The sequence below is a fragment of the Pristiophorus japonicus genome, chromosome 12 (genome assembly GCF_044704955.1).
Source record: "Pristiophorus japonicus isolate sPriJap1 chromosome 12, sPriJap1.hap1, whole genome shotgun sequence".
Lineage (NCBI taxonomy): Eukaryota > Metazoa > Chordata > Chondrichthyes > Pristiophoridae > Pristiophorus > Pristiophorus japonicus.
The window spans coordinates 71,751,453-71,772,215 of NC_091988.1; the positions used below are offsets into that span (position 1 = coordinate 71,751,453).

At 50.6% G+C, this 20,763-nt stretch overlaps 1 protein-coding gene across 1 annotated transcript in view; it reads right to left on the minus strand.

Moving 5' to 3' along the window:
• LOC139277329 (carbohydrate sulfotransferase 11-like) overlaps positions 1–18,715 on the minus strand; it is a 47,032-nt gene extending 28,317 nt beyond the window's left edge. The window contains exons 1-2 of the mRNA XM_070895654.1: positions 18,481–18,715; positions 16,006–16,029 (exon numbers count right to left, since the gene is read on the minus strand). Coding sequence (XP_070751755.1) covers positions 16,006–16,029; positions 18,481–18,580 — 124 coding nt within the window. The 5' untranslated portion in view covers positions 18,581–18,715. The remainder of the gene's footprint in view (positions 1–16,005; positions 16,030–18,480) is intronic.
• Positions 18,716–20,763: the final 2,048 nt, after the last annotated feature.

Consider the following 20,763-nt stretch of genomic DNA (forward strand, 5'->3'; position numbering starts at 1 on the left):
CAATCCCGTGACCCCCCCCAACTGGAAGGTCTGAGTGTTCAGTCTGTGTCGGTCTGTTCAGTCAGAGTGTCTGTGTATTGCTGTCTGTATTTACGGCTGTGTGTGTTCAGTCTGTGTCTGGGTGTGGACTGGATTAGGCTCAGCTGTGATGCCTCCCAGGGTTAAATAGCTCATCAGCACAATCGCAAGAAAGGCCGTTTAGCTGAGTCAGCCGTCCCGCTCGCCCACCACCACATCCCATACCCCCCCACCACACCCCGTCCCATCCCATCCCCCTCCCCCACCACACCCCGTCCCATCACATCCCCCCCCCACCACACCCAGTCCCATCCCATCCCATCCCCCCCCTCCACCATACCCCGTCCCATCCTATCCCCCCCGTCCCCACCACACCCAGTCCCATCCCATCCCCCCCCTCCACCACACCCCGTCCCATCCCATCCCCCTCCCCCACCACACCCCGTCCCATCACATCCCCCCCTCCACCACACCACACCCCATCCCATCACATCCCCCCCCCACCACACCCCGTCCCATCTCATCCCCCCCCCACCACACCCAGTCCCATCCCATCCCCCCCACCACACCCCGTCCCATCTCATCCCCCTCCCACCACACCCAGTCCCAACCCATCCACCCCCTCCACCACACCCCATCCCATCCCCCCACTCCACCACACCCCGTCCCATCCCATCCCCCCCCACACACCATCCCATCCCATTCCCCCCTCCACCACACCCAGTCCCATCCCATCCCCCCCATCCACCACACCCCGTCCTATCCCATCCCCCCCCCCACACCATCCCATCCCCCCCCTCCACCACACCCAGTCCCATCCCATCCCCCCCCTCCACCACACCCCGTCCCATCTCATCACCCCCCCCCATCCCATCCACCCCCACCCCATCCCGCCCATCCACCCCCCACATCTCATCCACCCCCCACATCTCATCCCCCTAACGCCCTCCCTCCTCAACCAACTCACCTCATCCCCTCCCCCCCCCCCCCGGCCACCAGTACTAATGTATAGAACTGCCTCCCTGCTAGAGTCCACACCCTCAGGAGAGGGGGGATTACACTGGGCAAAGGGGCAGCAGGTTAGCCCGGGGAGGGGCTGGGCTTCCTGCTGTAGGGAGCCCCGGGGTCAGGCCTGGAGTCGAGGGTTGTTCCACGGTTTGGACAGTTTTCAAGGAGCTCTGTGTTTTATTGAGAGTATCTTTCTGCTCCAGCACCTGATCAGATTTCATCCACTGGGATATTATAGTCTGCATTAGGCTGGCACAAACCCAGCGGAAATTCTAAACCAGAGCACGTAAGTTATGAGAGGGACTTGAAAACAGCCTCAGGGGTCCCCCTCGAGTTGGCAAATGTTGAACTGAGCCAGACTGACCCGATGTGCTCCGTGCCGAGTCTGCTGATGCAAGGGCGCACCATGTTGGCCTCAGTACCCTTGCGCAGTCACGGGGTGGGTGGGATGAGATCATAATCTCATTGCAATCAGTGTGTTCCTGCTGAATGGTGGGTGTGGACAGGGTCAAGTTTGGTTGTGAAGTGTTTCAGGGTCAAATAGCTGTCTTTCTGGGCTCACAGATGGTCACTTGGGCATTGTACTAGAGGGTCATTCATTAGAGGGAGACAGAGACAGAGACAAAAACAGAGAGAGAGGCAGGGGGGAAGCGACAGAGACGGGGAGGGAGGGCGGGGCGGGAAGAGACGGGACTGGGGGGGGGCAGGGAAGAGATGGGGCGGGGGGGGGGGGAAGAGACGGGGCGGGGGGGGGGGGGAAGAGACAGGGCGGGGGGGGTGAAGAGACAGGGCGGGGGGGGGTGGAAGAGACGGGGCGGGGGGGGGGGGGGAAGAGACAGGGCGGGGGGGGTGAAGAGACAGGGCGGGGGGGGGGGGGGGTGGAAGAGACGGGGCGGAAAGAGACAGGGGCGGAAAGAGACAGGGGTGGAAAGAGACAGAGAGCAGAGAGACAGAGAGACAGGGAGACAGAGAGAGAGACAGGGAGACACAGAGAGAGAGCGCGAGAGAGAGAGACAGACAAAGAGAGAGAGAGAGATTGCCACTGAAACACAGACTTGCAGTTACATACCACCTTATCAAATTTCCCAAAAAACTCTCCAACTGCTTCACATAAAATAAATTACTTTTGAAGTTGACTGATTGTTATATCGACAAACACAGCAATCACTCTGTGCAGAGCAATTCACCAGTTGATGTGCTTCTGGAGGTTTTGGTTGAAGGAATGCAGATATTAGCCAATGATACTGGGGAGAACTCCCCTGCTCTTCTTCCAATAGCAGCCATGGGAGCTTTTACGTCCACCTGAGAGAGCAGAGGGGCCTCCAAAAGACTTATCCAAAAGACGGCACCTCCGACAGTGCAGCGCTCCCTCAGTACTGCCCCTCCCACAGTGCAGCGCTCCCTCAGTACTGCCCCTCCCACAGTGTGGCACTCCCTCAGCACTGCCCTCAGACAGTGCAGCGCTCCCTCAGCACTGCCCCTCCGACAGTGCAGTGCTCCCTCAGCACTGCACTGGCATTGTACGACTGGAATATGGGCCCAAGTCTCAGGAATGGGACTTAACCCCACGGCCTTCTGACATAGGGACAAGCGAGAGTGAGAGAGAGAGAGAGAGAGAGAGAGAGAGAGAGAGAGAGAGAGAGAGAGAGAGAGAGAGAGAGAGAGCGAGAGAGCGAGAGCTATCCACTGAGCGACGGCTGACAGTGTCTATAATTGGGAAAGGAAGTTTAAACATACGAACAAAGATGGACATGTAAAGACATCTGGTCCTTCGGGCCTGACCCACACAGTTGCAATACCTTGTGTATCACAACTTATACACTCCACTTCACCCACCCACCCCGCTCCCCCCTCCCCCGCCGCCACCCGAAACTATGTGATCTCCTGGGAGGGGCAAAAAAAATTAAAAATCTCAGGCCCATTTGGGGAAAAGATTCTGGGAAATTCCTCGCCGACCCAGCTCGGCAATCGAAACCAGGCCAGGAGCCTCGCGTTTCTTTTTAATCAAAGCTTTACTTCCCATCAAAAAAAGCGAAGAGAAAACGTTTAATTTCTTAAATTTATTGAACATTTGTTAATGTCTAAAATTATCTGCTGACTTTACACAACTTCCTGATGTGAGCTTCTGTTCTACACCCAACGGCACATTTTGCAACTCAACCCAGAGAACTTTTCTCAATACCTCATGTCGCTGTTTGTGGGAGCTTGCTGTGCGCAAGTTGGCTGCCGCGTTTCCCCATAACACAACAGTGACCACCCTTCAAAAAGTACTTCATTGACTGTGAAATGCTTTGGGACGTCCCGAGGGTTGCGAAAGGGGCGATAGAAATAAATGCAAGTCTTTCTTTTCTAAGCTAGGGCCTTATTACAGGGCCCAGCCTCTCTCGCCGAGATTTGTATTTCTGTCTGGCCCTGTGTTTCAAGGACTTCGAGTCTCCTGCCGTATCTGTGTTTTTGAAGAAGAATTTTCTGCATAAAGGTCTGCTTTTACAGCAAGAATACCTCGATCCACGCTGGCAGTTTCTAGGGAAACCTTTGTGCACGGGAGATTGGCTAATCTTCGGAAATACTACAGACTCATTGCTGGCCTTTCTGTCCCCCAGCGAACATTCTCTGTGTTTTAAACCCAGCGTGGGCACCCAGGAAAAGGGTCCCGATCTCCCCGTCCCTTCCCTCCCCCTTCCATCCTGGCTCATTTTCATATCATGAAAACACAGCCATCCTTCCTCACTGAAACTAGATTTTCACTAGCCAGCGGGATCAAGCACAGCAAATAGAACATGGGATGTACTCGAAACATTGGAACAGGAGGACATTCAGCCCCTCGAGCCTCTTCCGTCCAAGTCGTGGCTCAGTGGGTAGCACTCTCGCCTCCGAGTCAGGAGGTTGTGAGTTCAAGTCCCACTCCAGGGACTTGAGCAACAAATAAAATCTAGGCCGACACTCCCAGTGCAGTGTTGAGGGAGTGCTACACTGACAGGGGTACCATGTTTCAGATGAGATGTTAAACCGAGGTCCCATCTGCTCTCAGGTGGATATAAAAGATCCCATGGCACTACTTCGAAGATGAATAGGGGAGTTCTCACCAGTGCCCTGGGGTCAATATTTATCCCTCAATCAACATAACAAAAAAAACAGATTATCTGGTCTTCATCACATTGCTGTTTGTGGGAGCTTGCTGTGCACAAATTGGCTGCCGCGTTTCCCACATTACAACAGTGACTACACTTCAAAAGTACTTCATTGGCTGTAAGGTACTTTGGGACATCCGACAGTCCTGAAAGGTGCTATAGAAATCCAAGTCTTTCTTTCTTTCAATGAGATCGTCTTTAAATGGCGGAGCAGGCTCGAGGGGCCAAATGGTCGACCCCTGCTCCTATTTCTTATGTTCTTTTCTGTATCTCAACTCCATTTACACGCCTTTGCTCCATATCCTTGATCAACAAAAATCTTTCTCAGTCTTGAAAGCTCCAATTGACCCAAAGCATTTAGGGGAGGAGAGTTCCAGAGTTACATAACCCTTTGTGCGAAAAAATGCTTCCTGATTTCACTCCTCAAGATCCGACCTCTAATTTTAAGATTGTACCCCCCGGTTCTTGATTCTCCCACCAGCAGAAATCGTTTCTCCCCATCTACCCATCATCATTTTAAGTGGTGCAGGCTAGGGTACGTTACACAGGAACACACAACAACAACAACTTGCATTTATATCACGCCTTTAATGTGAAAAAACACCACAGAAAATCAAAAAAATTAAGGTTTGAGCCAAAGGTATGAGGGCAGGTGACCAAAAGCTTGGTTGAAGAGAATAGGTTTTATGGAGGGTCTTATAGGATGAGAGGGAGGTGGAGGGGGTTAGGGAGGGAATTCCAGGGTTTAGGGCCTAGACTACTGAAGGCACGGCCACCAATGGTGGAGCGATGGAAATCGGAGGTGCTCCAGAATTGGTGGAGCGCGGAGATCACGGAGGGAGTGTTTGTGAGGGGCTGAAGGAGGTTACGGGGGCGAAGGGACACAAGGGATTTAAATCACAATCTGTGAGGGAGCGTCAGGTGACATCAGGGGATCATTGTCATTTAAAGAAAAGCATCTCTGCGCCTCGATGGCCCAGGCTGCAAGTGCACGGCCCAGTCTAGTACGGAGCCACACAAGCCAGGGTGGTCCAGCTTCCCTCTCTGCTCCCTGCTGTCAGCTAATCATGGGGTGAAGTGGAAATAGTAGAGGCAGTACAACGGGCCAAGGACCCCTGGACTGGGGGTGGGGGGGAGCATTCAATCAGGATTCTGACTACTGCAGAGTACGTCTGGTATTGGAACAGGACTCGGCTGAGTTTTGATCGCCGTACTTAAAGAAGGATATACTTGCCTTAGAAGCGGTGCAACGAAGGTTCACTAGATTGATTCCTGGGATCAGAGGGCTGTTCTATGAGGAGAGATAGTGTAGAATGGACCTATACTCTCTGGAGTTTAGAAGAATGAGATGTGATCTCATTGAAACATACAAGATTCGATGGGGGATTTACAGGGTAGATGTTGAGAGGATGTTTCCCCTGGCTGGAGAGTCTAGAACCAGGGGTCACAGTCTCAGGATAAGGGGCCGGCCATTTAGGACCGAGATGAGGAGGAATTTCTTCACTCAGGAGGGTTGTGAATCTTTGGAATTCTTTACTCCAGAGGGCTGTGGATGCTCAGTGGTTGAGTATATTCAAGACTGAGATCAATAGATTTTTGGATTCTGAGGGGAATCAAGGGATATGGGGATTGGGCAGGAAAGTGGAGTTGAGGTCGAAGATCAGCCATGATCTCACTGAATGGCTGAGCAGGCTCAAGGGGCCGAACGGCCGACTCCTGCTCCTAATTCTTATTGTCACACTTCTATATTTCTTATGTTATTATATGATGCCCCCAAGGTTGAATGGCACGCTGGCACTCGCTGTCTGGGCCCACTTGGCTGAGGTATTGGCAGCCCAAGGATCAGTTAATCTAAAAACAGCAAGAGCTTAAATCCACCGACTGCGCGCTCAAAGCCCATGTCAACACAGGGCTGGAGCGTCAGCTCAGGTTGAACATGGTCTCTTTGCAGAGGGAGAACATGGGACGGCTGACTTGCCCCGAGATACATTGGTAGATTAATAGGAAAAGGCAAACACTTCCATAACAATTTCTGATGTCCACATTTATAATGGGAACTTCCTATGTAAATATCATCATCATCATAGGCGGTCCCTTGAAACGAGGATGATTTGCTTCCACACCAAAAAAGGCGAAGTTCACAGGTGTTTCAATGAAGGACCTAAAATTCCAGGTCCTGAACTACATCCTGAAGGGTGGAAGATGCCTGTGCGTGGATTTTTTTTAAACATGGGGTGGCCGTTGCACACCAGACACCACACGGGCTTGACAGAGCTAGGTCTTCATCCAGTGTCAAGGATTACCCAAGACGGCTGGAGACCTACTCTGCTGCACGGACCGAGCACACACACATATCACAGTGTGAGCTGGTTCGTGCTGCCCACGGGCCCCTGGCCCCAAACTCGCACCTCCCCAGGCCCCGATCGCAGCCCTCTACAGTCCTACTGCTCCTGCTGTATCTGCCCAAGCCCCAATCACCGACCTGGACCTTGATGACGACACTCTTTGCTGCCGTCGCAGCTCGTGCTGCTCCCTGAACTAGTATGCCTCCATACGCCGCTCCTTTTATGGCCCCGACCTGATGCCACTGATGTTCCCTCGCAGGTAAACACGCCACGCTGTAATTACAGCACCATGCCAGTGGCGGCGCTGCGGCCCCACACTCCCGGCTCCTCGCTCCATAATTTTGGCTAAACCCCATCGCTCAGACCCACTCTACTTCTCCACGTTGCAAACGGCCGGAGGTACTGTTCCTTAGCTCTAAATAATAACATAAAAATCTGGGAATTACAGGAAAATAAAGATGGAATTTCAGCTTTAAAATAAAGGGGGCTTAATTCTGCCTGTGCAGCCCATCTGTCCCCTATCCTCTGACTTCACTACACTTCCATAGGATATACAGCACAGAAACAGGCCATTCGGCCCAACTAGCCCATACACAACTTGATTTCCTGTGAGCAATGCCGGGGAGATTGACTCGTGTATTATGGTAATATATAACAGCATCATACAACCTCCGATAGCTCAGTAATAAAAGTGGTTCTGTTACTGGACTAGTAAACCGGGGCACGAGAGTACAAATTCCATCACGGCAGCTTGAGAATTTGAACTTTAAAAATAAATTAGTTCCTGGGATGTGGGCGTCGCCGGCAAGACCAGCATTTATTGCCCATCCCTAATCTCCCTCGTGAAGGTGGTGGTGAGCTGTCTCCTCGAACCGCTGCCGTCTGCGTGGTGAAGGTGCTCCCACAGTGCTGTTGTTATTGTTTTCTGTAGTGGTTTGGTGCAACTGAGTGTCTCACTGGGCCATTTCAGAGAGCAGTTAAAAGTTAACCACATTGCTGTGAGTCTGGAGTCACATCGAGGCCAGACCGGGTAAGGGAGACAGATTTCCTTCCCTAAAAGGACATTGGTGAAACAGATAGGTTTTTACAGACCCCCATTCCCTCCCCCCACGTGCCCCCCCATTCCACAGTCTCGGTAAGCCGATAGTTTCATGGTCACCATTACGGACACATTTTATTCCAGATTTATTTAATTAATTGAATTTAAATTCCACCGCTGCCGTGGTGGGATTTAAACTCTTGTCTCTGGATCATTAGTTTAGCCCTCTGGATTACTGAGCGACCATACAACCCAGTTAATAAAAATCTGGGAAGAAAAAGCTGGTGTCAGTAAAAGTGAGCATGAAGCTGTGGGATTGTCGTAAAAACCCAACGAGTTCACGGATGTCACTTTAGGGAAGGAAACCTGTCGGCCTTACCCGGTCTGGGCCCAATACACACGCCACTCCCACCCCCACCCCGACATCTCCATCCTCGGCCTCCCACACTGCTCAACGCAAGCTCGAGGGACAGAACCTCATCTTTCGTTTAGGTACTTTACAGCCTTCTGAACTCAACATCGAGTTCAACAATTTCAGACCATAACCTCTGCCCATTTTTGGCTCCCTTTCACCTCCAGTTTATGTTTTTTTTCTCTGTCCCCAACGGCAACTGAAAATTATTCCGCCATCTCGACTAACCTTTTTCTAACTCCTGCCATTATCATTTTAATTCGGCCCCTCATCCCTTTTGTCTCTCAAATCTCTCCTGCCTTCCACCTCATCACAGACCTTCCCTTTTGTGCTTTTTCCCCCCTCCCCCTTTCAGTGCTTCGAACATTTGCCAGTTCTGACGAAGGATCGTCGACTCGAACAGTTAACTCTGTTTTTCTCTCCACAGATGCTGCCTGACACACTGAGAGTTCCAGAATTTTCTGTTTTTATTCCAGTCTGGGCCTATACGTACGTGACTGCAGTCCTCACACCAACTTGGCCTCTGAAGTTGCTCAGCGAGAACCTCAATTTGCATCAAACCCACTCGCAGTGGTTCAAGGCAGCGGCCTGCCCCCACCTTCTTAGGGCGACTAGGGAATGGGCAATAAATGCCAGCCTGGTCAGCGACGCCCGCATCCTAAGAATGGATTGTTATTGAGGGGGGAAAATGTTCAGAAAAATAAGGGCTTTAGCCTGGAAGCACCGATCACCAGTTTAGATGCAGACCCAATTCTCACGCCAGTCATTGTCCACCCATCCGCTGAAATGGGCAGTAAAATCACGGCCCATAAATCAGGTGCACGGCCAGACATGCTACGCGCTCACTCCCTGCACTTCTTGAGCATTCCCCACCCCTCCCCCACTCCCTTTGTCCCACTATTGGCATCTGTACCTTCAGCTGCCTGGGCCCCAAGCCCTGGAATTCCCTCCCTAAACCTCTCTTTCCTTTAAAGGTGCTCCTTAATCACATTGCTGTTTGTGGGAGCTTGCTGTGCGCAAGTTGGCCGCCACGTTTCCTACATTACAACAGTGACTACACTTAAAAAAAAAAAGTACTGCATTGGCTGTAAAGTGCTTCGAGACGTCCGGTGGTCGTGAAAGGCGCTATAGAAATCTAAGTCTTTCAATTAAAACCTAACTCTCTAACCAAGCATTTGGTCACCTGTCCTAATATTTCCTGATGTGGCTCGGTATCAAAATGATGTCTGATTTATGCTTCTGTGAAGCGCCTTGGGGTGGTGCACTACATTAAAGGTGCTGTGTAAATGCAAGTTGTTGTTGCACTGGGCAAATTTTGTCGCAGACGCCGTAGAATTGCCGAGAGCTACCAGCCGTAAAGGTCAACGGATTGGCACGGTGTGAAACGTTCACCTGGTCGGTACATGCGACACTCTCCCTGGAAGGCAGCATCAATCGATCGGATATCAGTGAGGTCTGTCCCCCGTATTTCCCGCCCCACCCCCAAACCTCTCGAAGGAACTGATCCTTCGCGGGGTACATTCTGTGGGTGCTGCTGACCCTCCAGTGACCCCTCTCCATGCCCGAGCCTGGAGAGCAAGTACCATCAGGATATTCCGAAGAACATAAGAATTAGGAGCAGGATTAGTCCGCACGGCCCCTCGCGCCTGCTCCGCCATTCAATGAGATCATGGCTGATCTATCTCAACTCCACTTTCCCGACCAATCCCCATATCCCTCGATTACCCTAGAGTCCAAAAATCTATCGATCTCAGCCTTGAATATATTCAATGAATGAGCCTCCACTGCCCTCTGGGGCAGAGAATTCCAAAGATTCGCCACCCTCTGAGTGAAGAAATTTCTCCTTATCTCAGTCCTAAATGGCCAATCCCTTATCCTGAGACTGTGACCCCTGGTTCTAGACTCTCCAGCCAGGGGAAACATCCTCCCTGCATCTACCCTGTCAAGCCCCCTCAGAATCTTGTATCTTTCAATGAGATCACACCTCATTTTTCTAAACTCCAGAGTGTATGGGCCCAACCTGCTCAATCTCTCCTCACAGGACAACTCTCTCAACTATTTTAAGTAGAAACTAAGATCAAACGCCCTCATTACAGTGAACTTAAACCAATCAAATTAAAATTTGGTTGTCGGGCGTGATGATGCACTCCAATCCCTCCGGCACCCACCTCTCGTGGAACGCCGCGAACATACCAGTGGACACCACGTGCTCCATCTCCAGGGAAACCCTAGCGCGAACGTAACAGCGGAAGAGAGGCAGGCAGTCGGGCTGAACGACCCTCTTGACCGCAGGATAACCCTCTCCTCCTAGGACGTCTGAATTTCTGGAGGGGGAGAAATCGCACCAAGCCCCATTTCAGTTGCTGTCTTTTACGAGGCTCAAAATTCATTGGTGTTGAAGGGAGGCAGTACAGAATGGGCGGTATTCAAAAAAGGGGAATGTCGGGCAGGGCGTACATGCCTAAGACAGATTTCTACCCAGTTTTGTCCAAAGTAGTTAACAAATTAGAAAGAGTAGCTAATGGGGTTCTGCCCCGTAGCAGGGCACATTGATCACAGGCTGCAGTTACACAACATCCTGACCCCTCCGAACCCGTCCACAACTCACTTCCCGATCCAGCTGACCCAGTCCCATCGAGGGCAACAGGCCAGGCCAGCATCAACTGCAAGTGAAATGCAGGGAACAGCACCAACCCTTGTACATGGCCTTCTCACAAAGGCCTTTGGCACTGTCAACCGCGAGGGGCTATGGAGCGTCCTCCTCTGTTTCGACTGCCCCCAAAAGTTTGTCATCATCCTCCGCCTGCTCCATGACGACATGCAGGCCGTGATCCTGACCAACGGATCCACCACAGACCCAATCCACGTCTGGACTGGGGCCAAGCAGGGCTGCATCATTGCACCAAGCTCTTCTCGATCGTCCTCGCTGCAATGCTTCATCTCACGCTCAACAAGCTCCCCGCTGGAGTGGAACTAAACTATAGAACCAATAGGAACCTGTTCAACCTTCGCCGCCTCCAGGCCAGATCTAAGGTCATCCTATCCTCGCTCATCGAACTACAGTATGTGGACAACGCTTACGTCAGCGCACACTGAGGCTGAACGCCAAGCCATCGTCAACACCTTCACCGAGGCGTACGAAAGCATGGGCCTTATGCGAAACATTCATAAGACAAAGGTCCTCCATCAAGCTGACCCCGCTACACAGCACTGTCCCCCCGCTGGTCATCAGACCTGAAGATCACTGCGTTGTACAATTCACTTTCAGAGAAAGGAACTCAGTGAGGGATTAGCATGTGATTAATCCCACACAGTGAGGGGCACAACAGGCAAACAGACACGCACAGGCGGAGACAGGCATGTACACAGACACACACTCGCAACAGGCACAGACAGAAACACACAGGCATAGACATGTACACAGACATGCACACTCAGGCACGCACACTGAAAATACATGCATAAACCTACAAAGGTACACACATACAATGGATGGCTGTCATCCAGGAGACCACCCGTGCCCACTCCCTCCCCCCCACGCCCCCCCAGTTTTCGCAAAGTGGAGGGAATCACTAAGCCGCTCCGTCTCTCTCGCCCCCGTCACTTTGCTCTCTTTGACCAAGCCTTTGGTCATCTAACCCAGTATCTCCTCCTGCGGCTCTCTGTCGAACTCTGACTGACATCGCTCCTGTGAGGTGCCCAGGGATATTTGTGTGCTACGTTAAAGCCGCTGTACAAAAGCCAGATGTTGTGGTCGCTCCAGCTTCAACCAGCTCTCTCTGCAGAGCCCCGGGAATGGACTGTGGAATTTCCTCGACTGCACAGGGTGGGCCAGCTGCCCAGTGAGCCACAGGAGGACCCCCACCACTGGGTGGGGGAGGAGGGGGAGAGAATCCAGGAGCAATGCTTGAAGCGGGAGACGAGTCAGGCTCCAAATCTTCACACAGATGCTGCCCTTGGCAGCCCCTCCCTGACCCCACCCACCGCTGACCCCCTTAACTAGGATTAGCAGCTGTCAGGGACTGGAAACAAAAGGAGAAAGCCAGATGGTTTGTGTAGACGGAGATTCCAGCCTGAGCAGACCGCAAATGCTGGGGGACATTTCTAAATAATGTTTTTCTTAAACCACATACGCAGGAACAGGAGGCCTTTTAGCCCCTCGAGCCTGTTCCTCCATTCAGTTAAAGCACGGCTGATCTGTACCTCAACCCCATCTACCCGCCTTGGCTCCATGTCCCTCCATACCCTTACCCGTTAAAGATCTACCGAACTTGGGCTTGAAAGCTCCATTTGACCCCCATCATTCACAGGCTTTGGGGAGAGAGTTCCAGATTCGCTTTGTGTGAAGAAGTGCTTCCTGACATCACCCCTGAAGGGCCTGGCTCTAATTTTAAGGTGCTCCCCACTTGTTCTGGACTCCCCCCACCAGAGGAAATACTTTCTCTCTATTTACCTTGTTGAATCCCTACATGTCAGCCTTGGCTCAGCACTCTCATCTGTGAGTCTGAAGGTTGCTGCTGTGGGTTCAAGTCCCACTCCAGAGACTTAAGTGCAAAAATCTCAGCAGACACTCCCAGCGCAGTACTGAGGGAGCGCCGCACTGTCGGAGGGGCAGTGCGGAGGGAGCGCCGCACTGACGGAGGGACCATCTTTCGGATGAGACATTAAACCGAGGCCCCGTCTGCTCTCTCAGCCGAACGTAAAAAAATCCCATATTTTAAAGAGCAGGGGAGGTCTCCCCGGTGTCTTGGCCAATATTGAACACTAGCACTTTGAAAAAAAAATTATGTCAGCCTTTGTCGCATTGCTGTTTGTGGGATCTTGCTGTGCGTAAATTGGCTGCCGCAAAAGTTGGCGAAGTTGATGAAGGTGGTCAGAGTCAGTGGAGCCTCATCTACCTTCAGCTTCAACAGTCTCCCTGATATTTTCTCTCCAGTGATTTAAATACCTTTTTGTAGTTTCCAATCACCCTTAAACTCTTCCCATTTTTACTCCTAATTCTTTTTTGAACATCGTTGAATCATGGAATCATAGAAATTTACAGCACGGAAGGAGGCCATTCGGCCCATCATGTCCGTGCTGGTTGACCAAGAGCTATCCAGCCTAATCCCACTTTCCATCTCGTGGTCCATAGCCCTGTAGGTTACAGCACTTCAGGTGTACATCCAAGTACTTTTTAAAATGTGGTGAGGGTTTCTGCCTCTACCACCCTGTCAGGCAGTGAGTTCCAGACCCCTGCCACCCTCTGGGTGAAGAAATTTCCCCTCAGATCCACTCTAAACCTTCTACCAATTACTTTAAATCTACTCCCCCTGGTTGTTGACCCCTCTGCTAGGAGAAATAGGTCCTTTCTATCCACGCCCCCATAATTATTATATACTTCAGCAATTGCTCCCACCTTTCAAAAGGAAAAATTTGCAGGGCTCTGAGGGAAAGAGCAGAGGGAGTGGGACAAATTGGATCACTCTTTCACAGAGCCAGCATTGGCACTGTGAGCCGAATGGCCTCCTGTGCTGTGAGATTCGATGTGACATGCTCACTCAGAGCAGGCTCTTGGTTATTGGAAGTCTTTCCTGGCCTGCTTTACTCAGATCTCACGTCCAACACGTAATCTAGGCTGACAACTCCCGGACAGGCAAGCACCCGCAATGACAGGCCTGAATGTTCAACACTGCGACCAAACAAACAGGAGTGGAGTCACGGAAATCATTCTGAGGGAACTGCTTACTTCCATTGGCGCGAGAAATGGGAGGATGTCGGCCAGGACACCAGGAGAACTGCGAGCTCCTCTTCAAAAGGAGAGTGCCATGGGGTGTTTAACATCCACCTCAACAGACAGATGGACGTGGCCCTGAATTAATAGAACAACAACTTGTATTTATATAGCACCTTTAACATACTGAAACATCCCAAGGCGCTTCACAGGAGTATTATGCAATAAAAATTTAGCACCGAGCCACACAAGTAGAAATTAGTGCAGGTGACCAAAAGCTTCATCAAAGAGGTAGGTTTTAAGAAGCATCTTAAAAGGAGGCGAGAGAGGTAGAGAGCTTTAGGGAGGGAGTTCCAGAGCTTGGGCCCAGGAAACAGAAGGCACAGCCAACGATGGTTGAGCGATTATAATCGGGGATGCTCAGGAGGACAGAATTAGAGGAGCGCAGAGATCTCGGAGGGTTGTGAGGCTGGAGGAGATAACAGAGATAGGGAGGGGCGAGGGCCATGGAGGGATTTGAAAATAAGGATGAGAATTTTGAAATCGAGGCGTTGCTTAACCGGGAGCCAATGTAGGTCAGCGAGCACAGGGATGGGTGAGCGGGACTTGGTGCAAGTCAAGACACGGGCAGCCGAGTTTTGGATCACCTCTACTTTACGCAGGGTAGAATATGGGAGGCCAGCCAGGAATGTGTTGGAATAGTCAAGTCTAGAGGTAACAAAGGCATGGATGAGGGACCTCGTCTGAAACACAGAAGTATAGAAAGTAGGTGCAGGAGTAGGCCATTCAGCCCTTCGAGCCTACACCACCATTCAATATGATCATAGCTGATCATGCAACTTCAGTACCCCATTCCTGCTTTCTCTCCATAACCCTTGATCCCTTTAGCTGTAAGGGCCACATCTAACTCCCTTTTGAATATATCTAACGGACTGGCCTCAACAACTTTCTGTGGTAGAGAATTCCACAGGTTCACAACTCTGAGTGAAGAAGTTTCTCCTCATCTCGGTCCTAAATGGCTTACCCCTTATCCTTAGACTGTGACCCCTGGTTCTGGACTTCCCCAACATTGGGAACATTCTTCCTGCATCTGTCCAATCCCATCAGAATCCAGTTGATCCAGTCTTTCTTCATTTGTCAGTCCTGCCATCCCGGGAATCAATCTGATGAACCTTCGCTGCACTCCCTCAATAGCAAAAATGTCCTTCCTCAGATTAGGAGACCAAAACTGTACACAGTATTCAAGGTGTGGCCTCACCAAGGCCCTGTACAACTGCAGTAAGACCTCCCTGCTCCTATACTCAATTCCTCTCGCTATGAAGGCCAACATGCCATTTGCCACCTTCACCGCCTGCTGTACCTGCATGCCAACTTTAAATGACTGATGTATCATGACAACCAGGTCTCGTTGCACCTCCTCGTTTCCTAATTTGTCACCATTCAGATAATATTCTGCCACCAAAGTGGATAACCTCACAGTTATCTACATTATACTGCATCTGCCATGCATTTGCCCACTCAACTAACCTGTCCAAGACACCCTGCAGCCTCTTAGCATCCTCCTCACAGCTCACACTGCCACCCAGCTTAGTGTCATCTGCAAACTTGGAGATATTACATTAATGATTTAGACGAAGGAATTGAATGCAAGTTGTAAATAACTGGGGTCCCAGCACTGAACCTTGCAGTACCCCACTAGTCACTGCCTGCCATTCTGAAAAGGACCCATTTATTCCTACTCCTTGCTTCCTGTCTGCCAACCAGTTCTCAATCCATGTCAGTACATTACCCCCAATACCATGTGCTTTAATTTTGCACACCAATCTTTGTGTGGCACCTTGTCAAAAACCTTTTGAAAGTCCAAATACACCACATCCACTGGTTCTCCCTTGTCCACTCTACTAGTTACATCCTCAAAAAATTCTAGAAGTTTTGTCAAGCATGATTTCCCTTTCATAAATCCATGCTGACTTGGACCGATCCTGATACCTTAGCGCTCCCCAGTACTGCACTGGAGTGCTATCCTATGTTACATGTTACACCGAGTGGACAGAGTCAATCATTGAATAATACAGCACAGGAGGCCATTCGGCCCATTGAGCCTGTGCCGGCTCTGTGAAAGAGCGATCCAATCAGTCCCACTGCCCCTGCTCTTTCCTCACAGCCCTGTGAATTATTCCCCTTCAAGTATTTATCCAATTCCCTTTTGAAAGTTACTATTGAATCTGCTCCCACCGCCCTTTCAGGCAGCGTGCTCCAGATCACAACAACTCGCTGCGTAAAAACATTCTCCTCCTCTCCCCCTCTGGTTCTTTTGCCAATTACCTTAAATCTCTGACCTCTGGTTACCAACCCTCCTGCCACTGGAAATAGTTTCATAGAATCATAAAAATTTACAGCACAGCAGGAGGCCATTTGGCCCATTGTGTCTGTATCGGCCGACCAAGAGCTATCCAGCCTAATCCCACTTACCAGCTCTTGGTCCGTAGCCCTGCAGGTTATAGCACTTCAAGTGCATATCCAAGTACTTTTTAAATGTGGTGAGGGATTCTGTCTCTACCACCCTTTCAGGCAGTGAGTTCCAGACCCCCACCACCCTCGGGGTGAAAAAGATTCTCCTCAATTTGGTATGTCCAACTCTTCTCAACATTGCTGGGATTTCTTTTGCAGGATACCCAAATGTTTATCCTCTGCTCCCATTGTGGAGAGGATTTGGAGAGGAAATTTTGCAGAAAAATCCCACGAGTTGACTGGATTTTCAGTGAGTTTCCTGGCTGCAATGTAAATGCCTCCACAGTCAATCACACACACACACGCACACAGAGTCAATCACACGCACACAGAGTCAATCACACGCACGCACAGAGTCAATCACACGCACGCACAGAGTCAATCACACGCACGCACAGAGTCAATCACACGCACGCACAGAGTCAATCACACGCACGCACAGAGTCAATCACACGCACAGAGTCAATCACACGCACAGAGTCAATCACACGCACAGAGTCAATCACACGCACAGAGTCAATCACACGCACAGAGTCAATCACACGCACAGAGTCAATCACACGCACAGAGTCAATCACACGCACAGAGTCAATCACACGCACATGCAGAGTCAATCACACACACATGCAGAGTCAATCACACACACATGCAGAGTCAATCACATGCACACATACACACAGAGTCAATCACACACACACACAGAGTCAATCATACACAGACACACAGATTCAATCACACACACAGAGTCAATCAATCGCACACACACACAGAGTCAATCACACACAGAGTCAATCACACACAGAGTCAATCACACACAGAGTCAATCACACACACACAGACAGAGTCAATCACACACACACAGTCAATCACACACACAGACAGAGTCAATCACACGCAAACACACACACATACACAGAGTCAATCACACATACAGAGTCAATCACACATACACACACACACAGTCAGTCACACACACACAGAGTCAATCAATCACACACACACACACACACAGTCAATCACATGCACACACACAGGGTTAATCACACGCACACACACAGTCAATCACACGCGCACACACACACAGAGTCAGTCACACACACACATACACACAGAGTCAGTCACACACACACACACACACACACACAGAGTCAGTCACACACACACACACACACTCACACACAGTCAATCAGCTTTACAGATACACGGGTCCTGTTCATCACCCGCATGCAGTGGTAAAACAAAACTCGGCCAACCCACAGGAGCAAGGCTCACTGAGTCCTTGGCGCTGGCTCCCTGTTGCTGGAGCAATGCTGAGGTGAATATGTCTGACTCGACGAGCGTTCTGATGCCCACAATAGATGCTTAGCTAAAACGACACACTGCCGCTACATTTGGGTTCTAATGAAAGGTCACAACCTGAGGCGTTAAGCCTAATCTTCCTCTCTCCACAGCAGCCGTCAGATCGGCTGAGCGCTTCCAGCTCTTATTTCAGATTTCGCTTTTTGCTACATTTGATACGCTGGACATACCCGCCCACTTGCTGCAAAATTACTGAACTTCTTGGCTGCCAATATTGGCTCAGTAAGTAGCACTCTCGGTCTTGTCTCGGAGTCTGAAGGTTATGGGTTCAAATGTCCACTTTAGAGACTTGAGCCCCATAATCCAGGATGACATTCCCAGTGCCAGTACTGAGGGAGCGCCGCGCTGTCGGGGGGGCCGTGCGGACGGAGCGCCGCGCTGTCGGAGGGAGCGTCCGCTGCACTGTCAGAGGTGCCATCTTTCAGCTGAGACGTTAAACCGAGTCCCTATTTGCTCTCTCAGGTGGATGTAAAAGATCCCATGGCACTATTTTGAAGAAGAGCAGGGGAGCTCTCCCTGGTGTCCTGGAGCCCATATTTATCCCTCAACTAACATCACTGAAAAGATTATCTGGTCATTAGCACATTGCTCTTTGTGGGAGCTTGCTGTGCGCAAATTGGCTGCCGCGTTTCCAAATTACATCGTGACGACACTTCAAAAAAAAGTACTTCATTGACTGTAAAACGCTTTGGGACGTCCTGAGGTTGTGAAAGGCGATGTAAAAATGCTTTCTTTAAAGAAATGGGATTGGGGCAAAAAAATCTAACAACGTGTCAGACATGACGTCTTCAACCTCTAACTCTCTCTAAAACTTTTACTAATTAGGGCCATTGTGCTGTTTAGAGGGTTTTGTGTTTTGGGTGGAGAGGGTGATCCTAACCGAGCCAGATTCCCTAGTCAGTTTCCAAGCTTGTATCAAGTCAGTTTCACTGTGGCTACATTACCTGGGCTTAACCCGCCTTGCAAGTACAGGACCGCCAGCAGCAAGGATCCCAAACAAGTCAACGCTGCCATCCGGACCAGCCTGCTCCTGCTCCTCCTCATCCCTTCAAGTCCAGCTGGTGACCCGGGAGGAGGCTCCGGCAATGGGGAGGGGGGGGATTGGGGGAGACCTCCCGGCTCCTCGCCCCCCTCGACCCCGATACCGTCTGCCACAATGTAGCACCGTTCGATGTAACAGATTCTCCCGGGACCTACCACCGTCTGAGAAAGCGAGAGAGAGGGGCACAGAAACTTTAGCAACTTGTTCGAAAACTTTTTTTTTGAACTAAAACTTTTCAGGAGTGGCCCCGCCGCTTTGCAAAGATCAAAATATCGTTTTGTTATTTTGGGGAATCTTTTTCTTTGCAAAGAGGGGCAGGGAGGTTGCAAGTTTGTACCCTCTTTCACCCCTCGCCGATTTGTTCATTCCGCTACCGTATTATTTCTAATAATCTGCTATAGAAAGAAGCCGAAGTGAGAATGAAAGACTTGCATTTCTACAGTGTTCACCACCGCCGGACGTCCCAAAGTGCTTTACAGCCAATACAGCACTCTTTTTTGAAGTGTGGTCACTGTTGTAACGTATGAAATGCGGCAGCCAATTTGCGCACCCTAAGAACATAAGAATTAGGAGCAGCAGTCGGCCATTCGGCCCCTCGAGCCTGCTCGCCATTAATAAGGTCATGGCTGATCTCAACTCCACTTTCCTGCACTATCCCCATATCCCTTGATTCCCTTAATATCCAAAAATCTATCGATCTCTGTCTTGAATATACTCAAAGACTGAGCCTCCACAGCCCTCTGGGCAGAGAATTCCAAAGATTCACCACCCGCTGAGTGAAGAAATTTTTCCTCATCTCAGTCCTAAATGGACGACCCTTTATTCTGAGACTGTGACCCCTGGTTCTAGACTCCCCAGCCAGGGTAAACATCCTCCCTGCATCTACCCTGTCAAGCCCTGTAAGAATTTTATATGTTTCAATGAGATCACCTCTCAATCGTCTAAACCCTAGAGAATATAGGCCTAGTCTACTCAATCTCTCCTCATAGGACAATCCCCCCATCCCAGGAATTAGTCTGGTGATCTGACAAGCTCCCGCACATAGCAATGTGATAATGACCAGATAATCTGTTTTAGTGATGTTGATTGAGCGATAAATATTGGCCCCAGGACACTGGGGAGAACTCCCCTGCTCTTCTTCAAAATAGTGCCATGGGATCTTTTATGTCCACCTAAGAGGATAGACGGGGCCTCAGTTTAACGTCTTATCCGAAAGACGGCACCTCCGACAGTGCAGCGCTCCTTCAGTACTGCCCCTCCGACAGTGCAACACTCCCTCAGTACTGCCCCTCCAACAGTACAGTGCTCAATCAGTACTGCCCCTCCTACAGTGCGGCGCTCCCTCAGTACTGCCTCTCCAACAGTGCGGCGCTCCCTTAGTACTGCCCCTCCGACAGTGCAGTGTTCCCTCAGTATTGTCCCTCCAACAGTGCGGCACTCCCTCAGTACTGCACAGGGAGGGTCAGCCTGGATTTATGTGCTCAAGTTCTTGGAGTGGGACTTGAACCCACAACCTTCTGACTCAGAATCGAAGGTGTTGCCCACTGAGCCACAGCTGATGCTAAATGTCTCTGTTTAATGCATTCCCAATGTTTGCTTCTTTCTCTCCCGAGTGAGCTGCCTCTTGCTCTGCCCCAGGTTCAGTGGAAGGATGGACCGAGAGATTTACAGGACAGATGAACGCCATTCGGCTCATTATGTCTGTGCTGGCTCATTGCCAAAGGAAAGAAAGATCTTCCATTCTTATAGTGCCTTTCACGACTGAAAACCCAAACGCATCTGTCACTGGGTCATGTTTCTGCGAATGATACTTGCTGCAGAATAATTAAAGGGTTGAGTGTCGCTTAAGCTTACTAGGAAGCTGGTCTGAGAGTTCATAGGGTAGGGTTCATATGGGGAGAAGGTAGGGTCAAGGGATATGGGGGGAACATGGGTCGGTGGGGTTGGGGATATGGGGAGAAGGTGGGTCGGTGGGATTGGGGGATGAGGGGAGAAGGTGGGGCTGGGGAGGTGGGTAGGTGGGGTTGGGGAGGTGGGTAGGTGGGGTTGGGGATATGGGGAGAAGATGGATCGGTGGGGTTGGGGGATGAGGTGGGTTGGTGGGGTTGGGGTGGTGGGTAGGTGGGGTTGGGGATATGGGAAGAAGGTGTGTTGGTGGGTTGGGGATATGGGGAGAAGGTGGGTT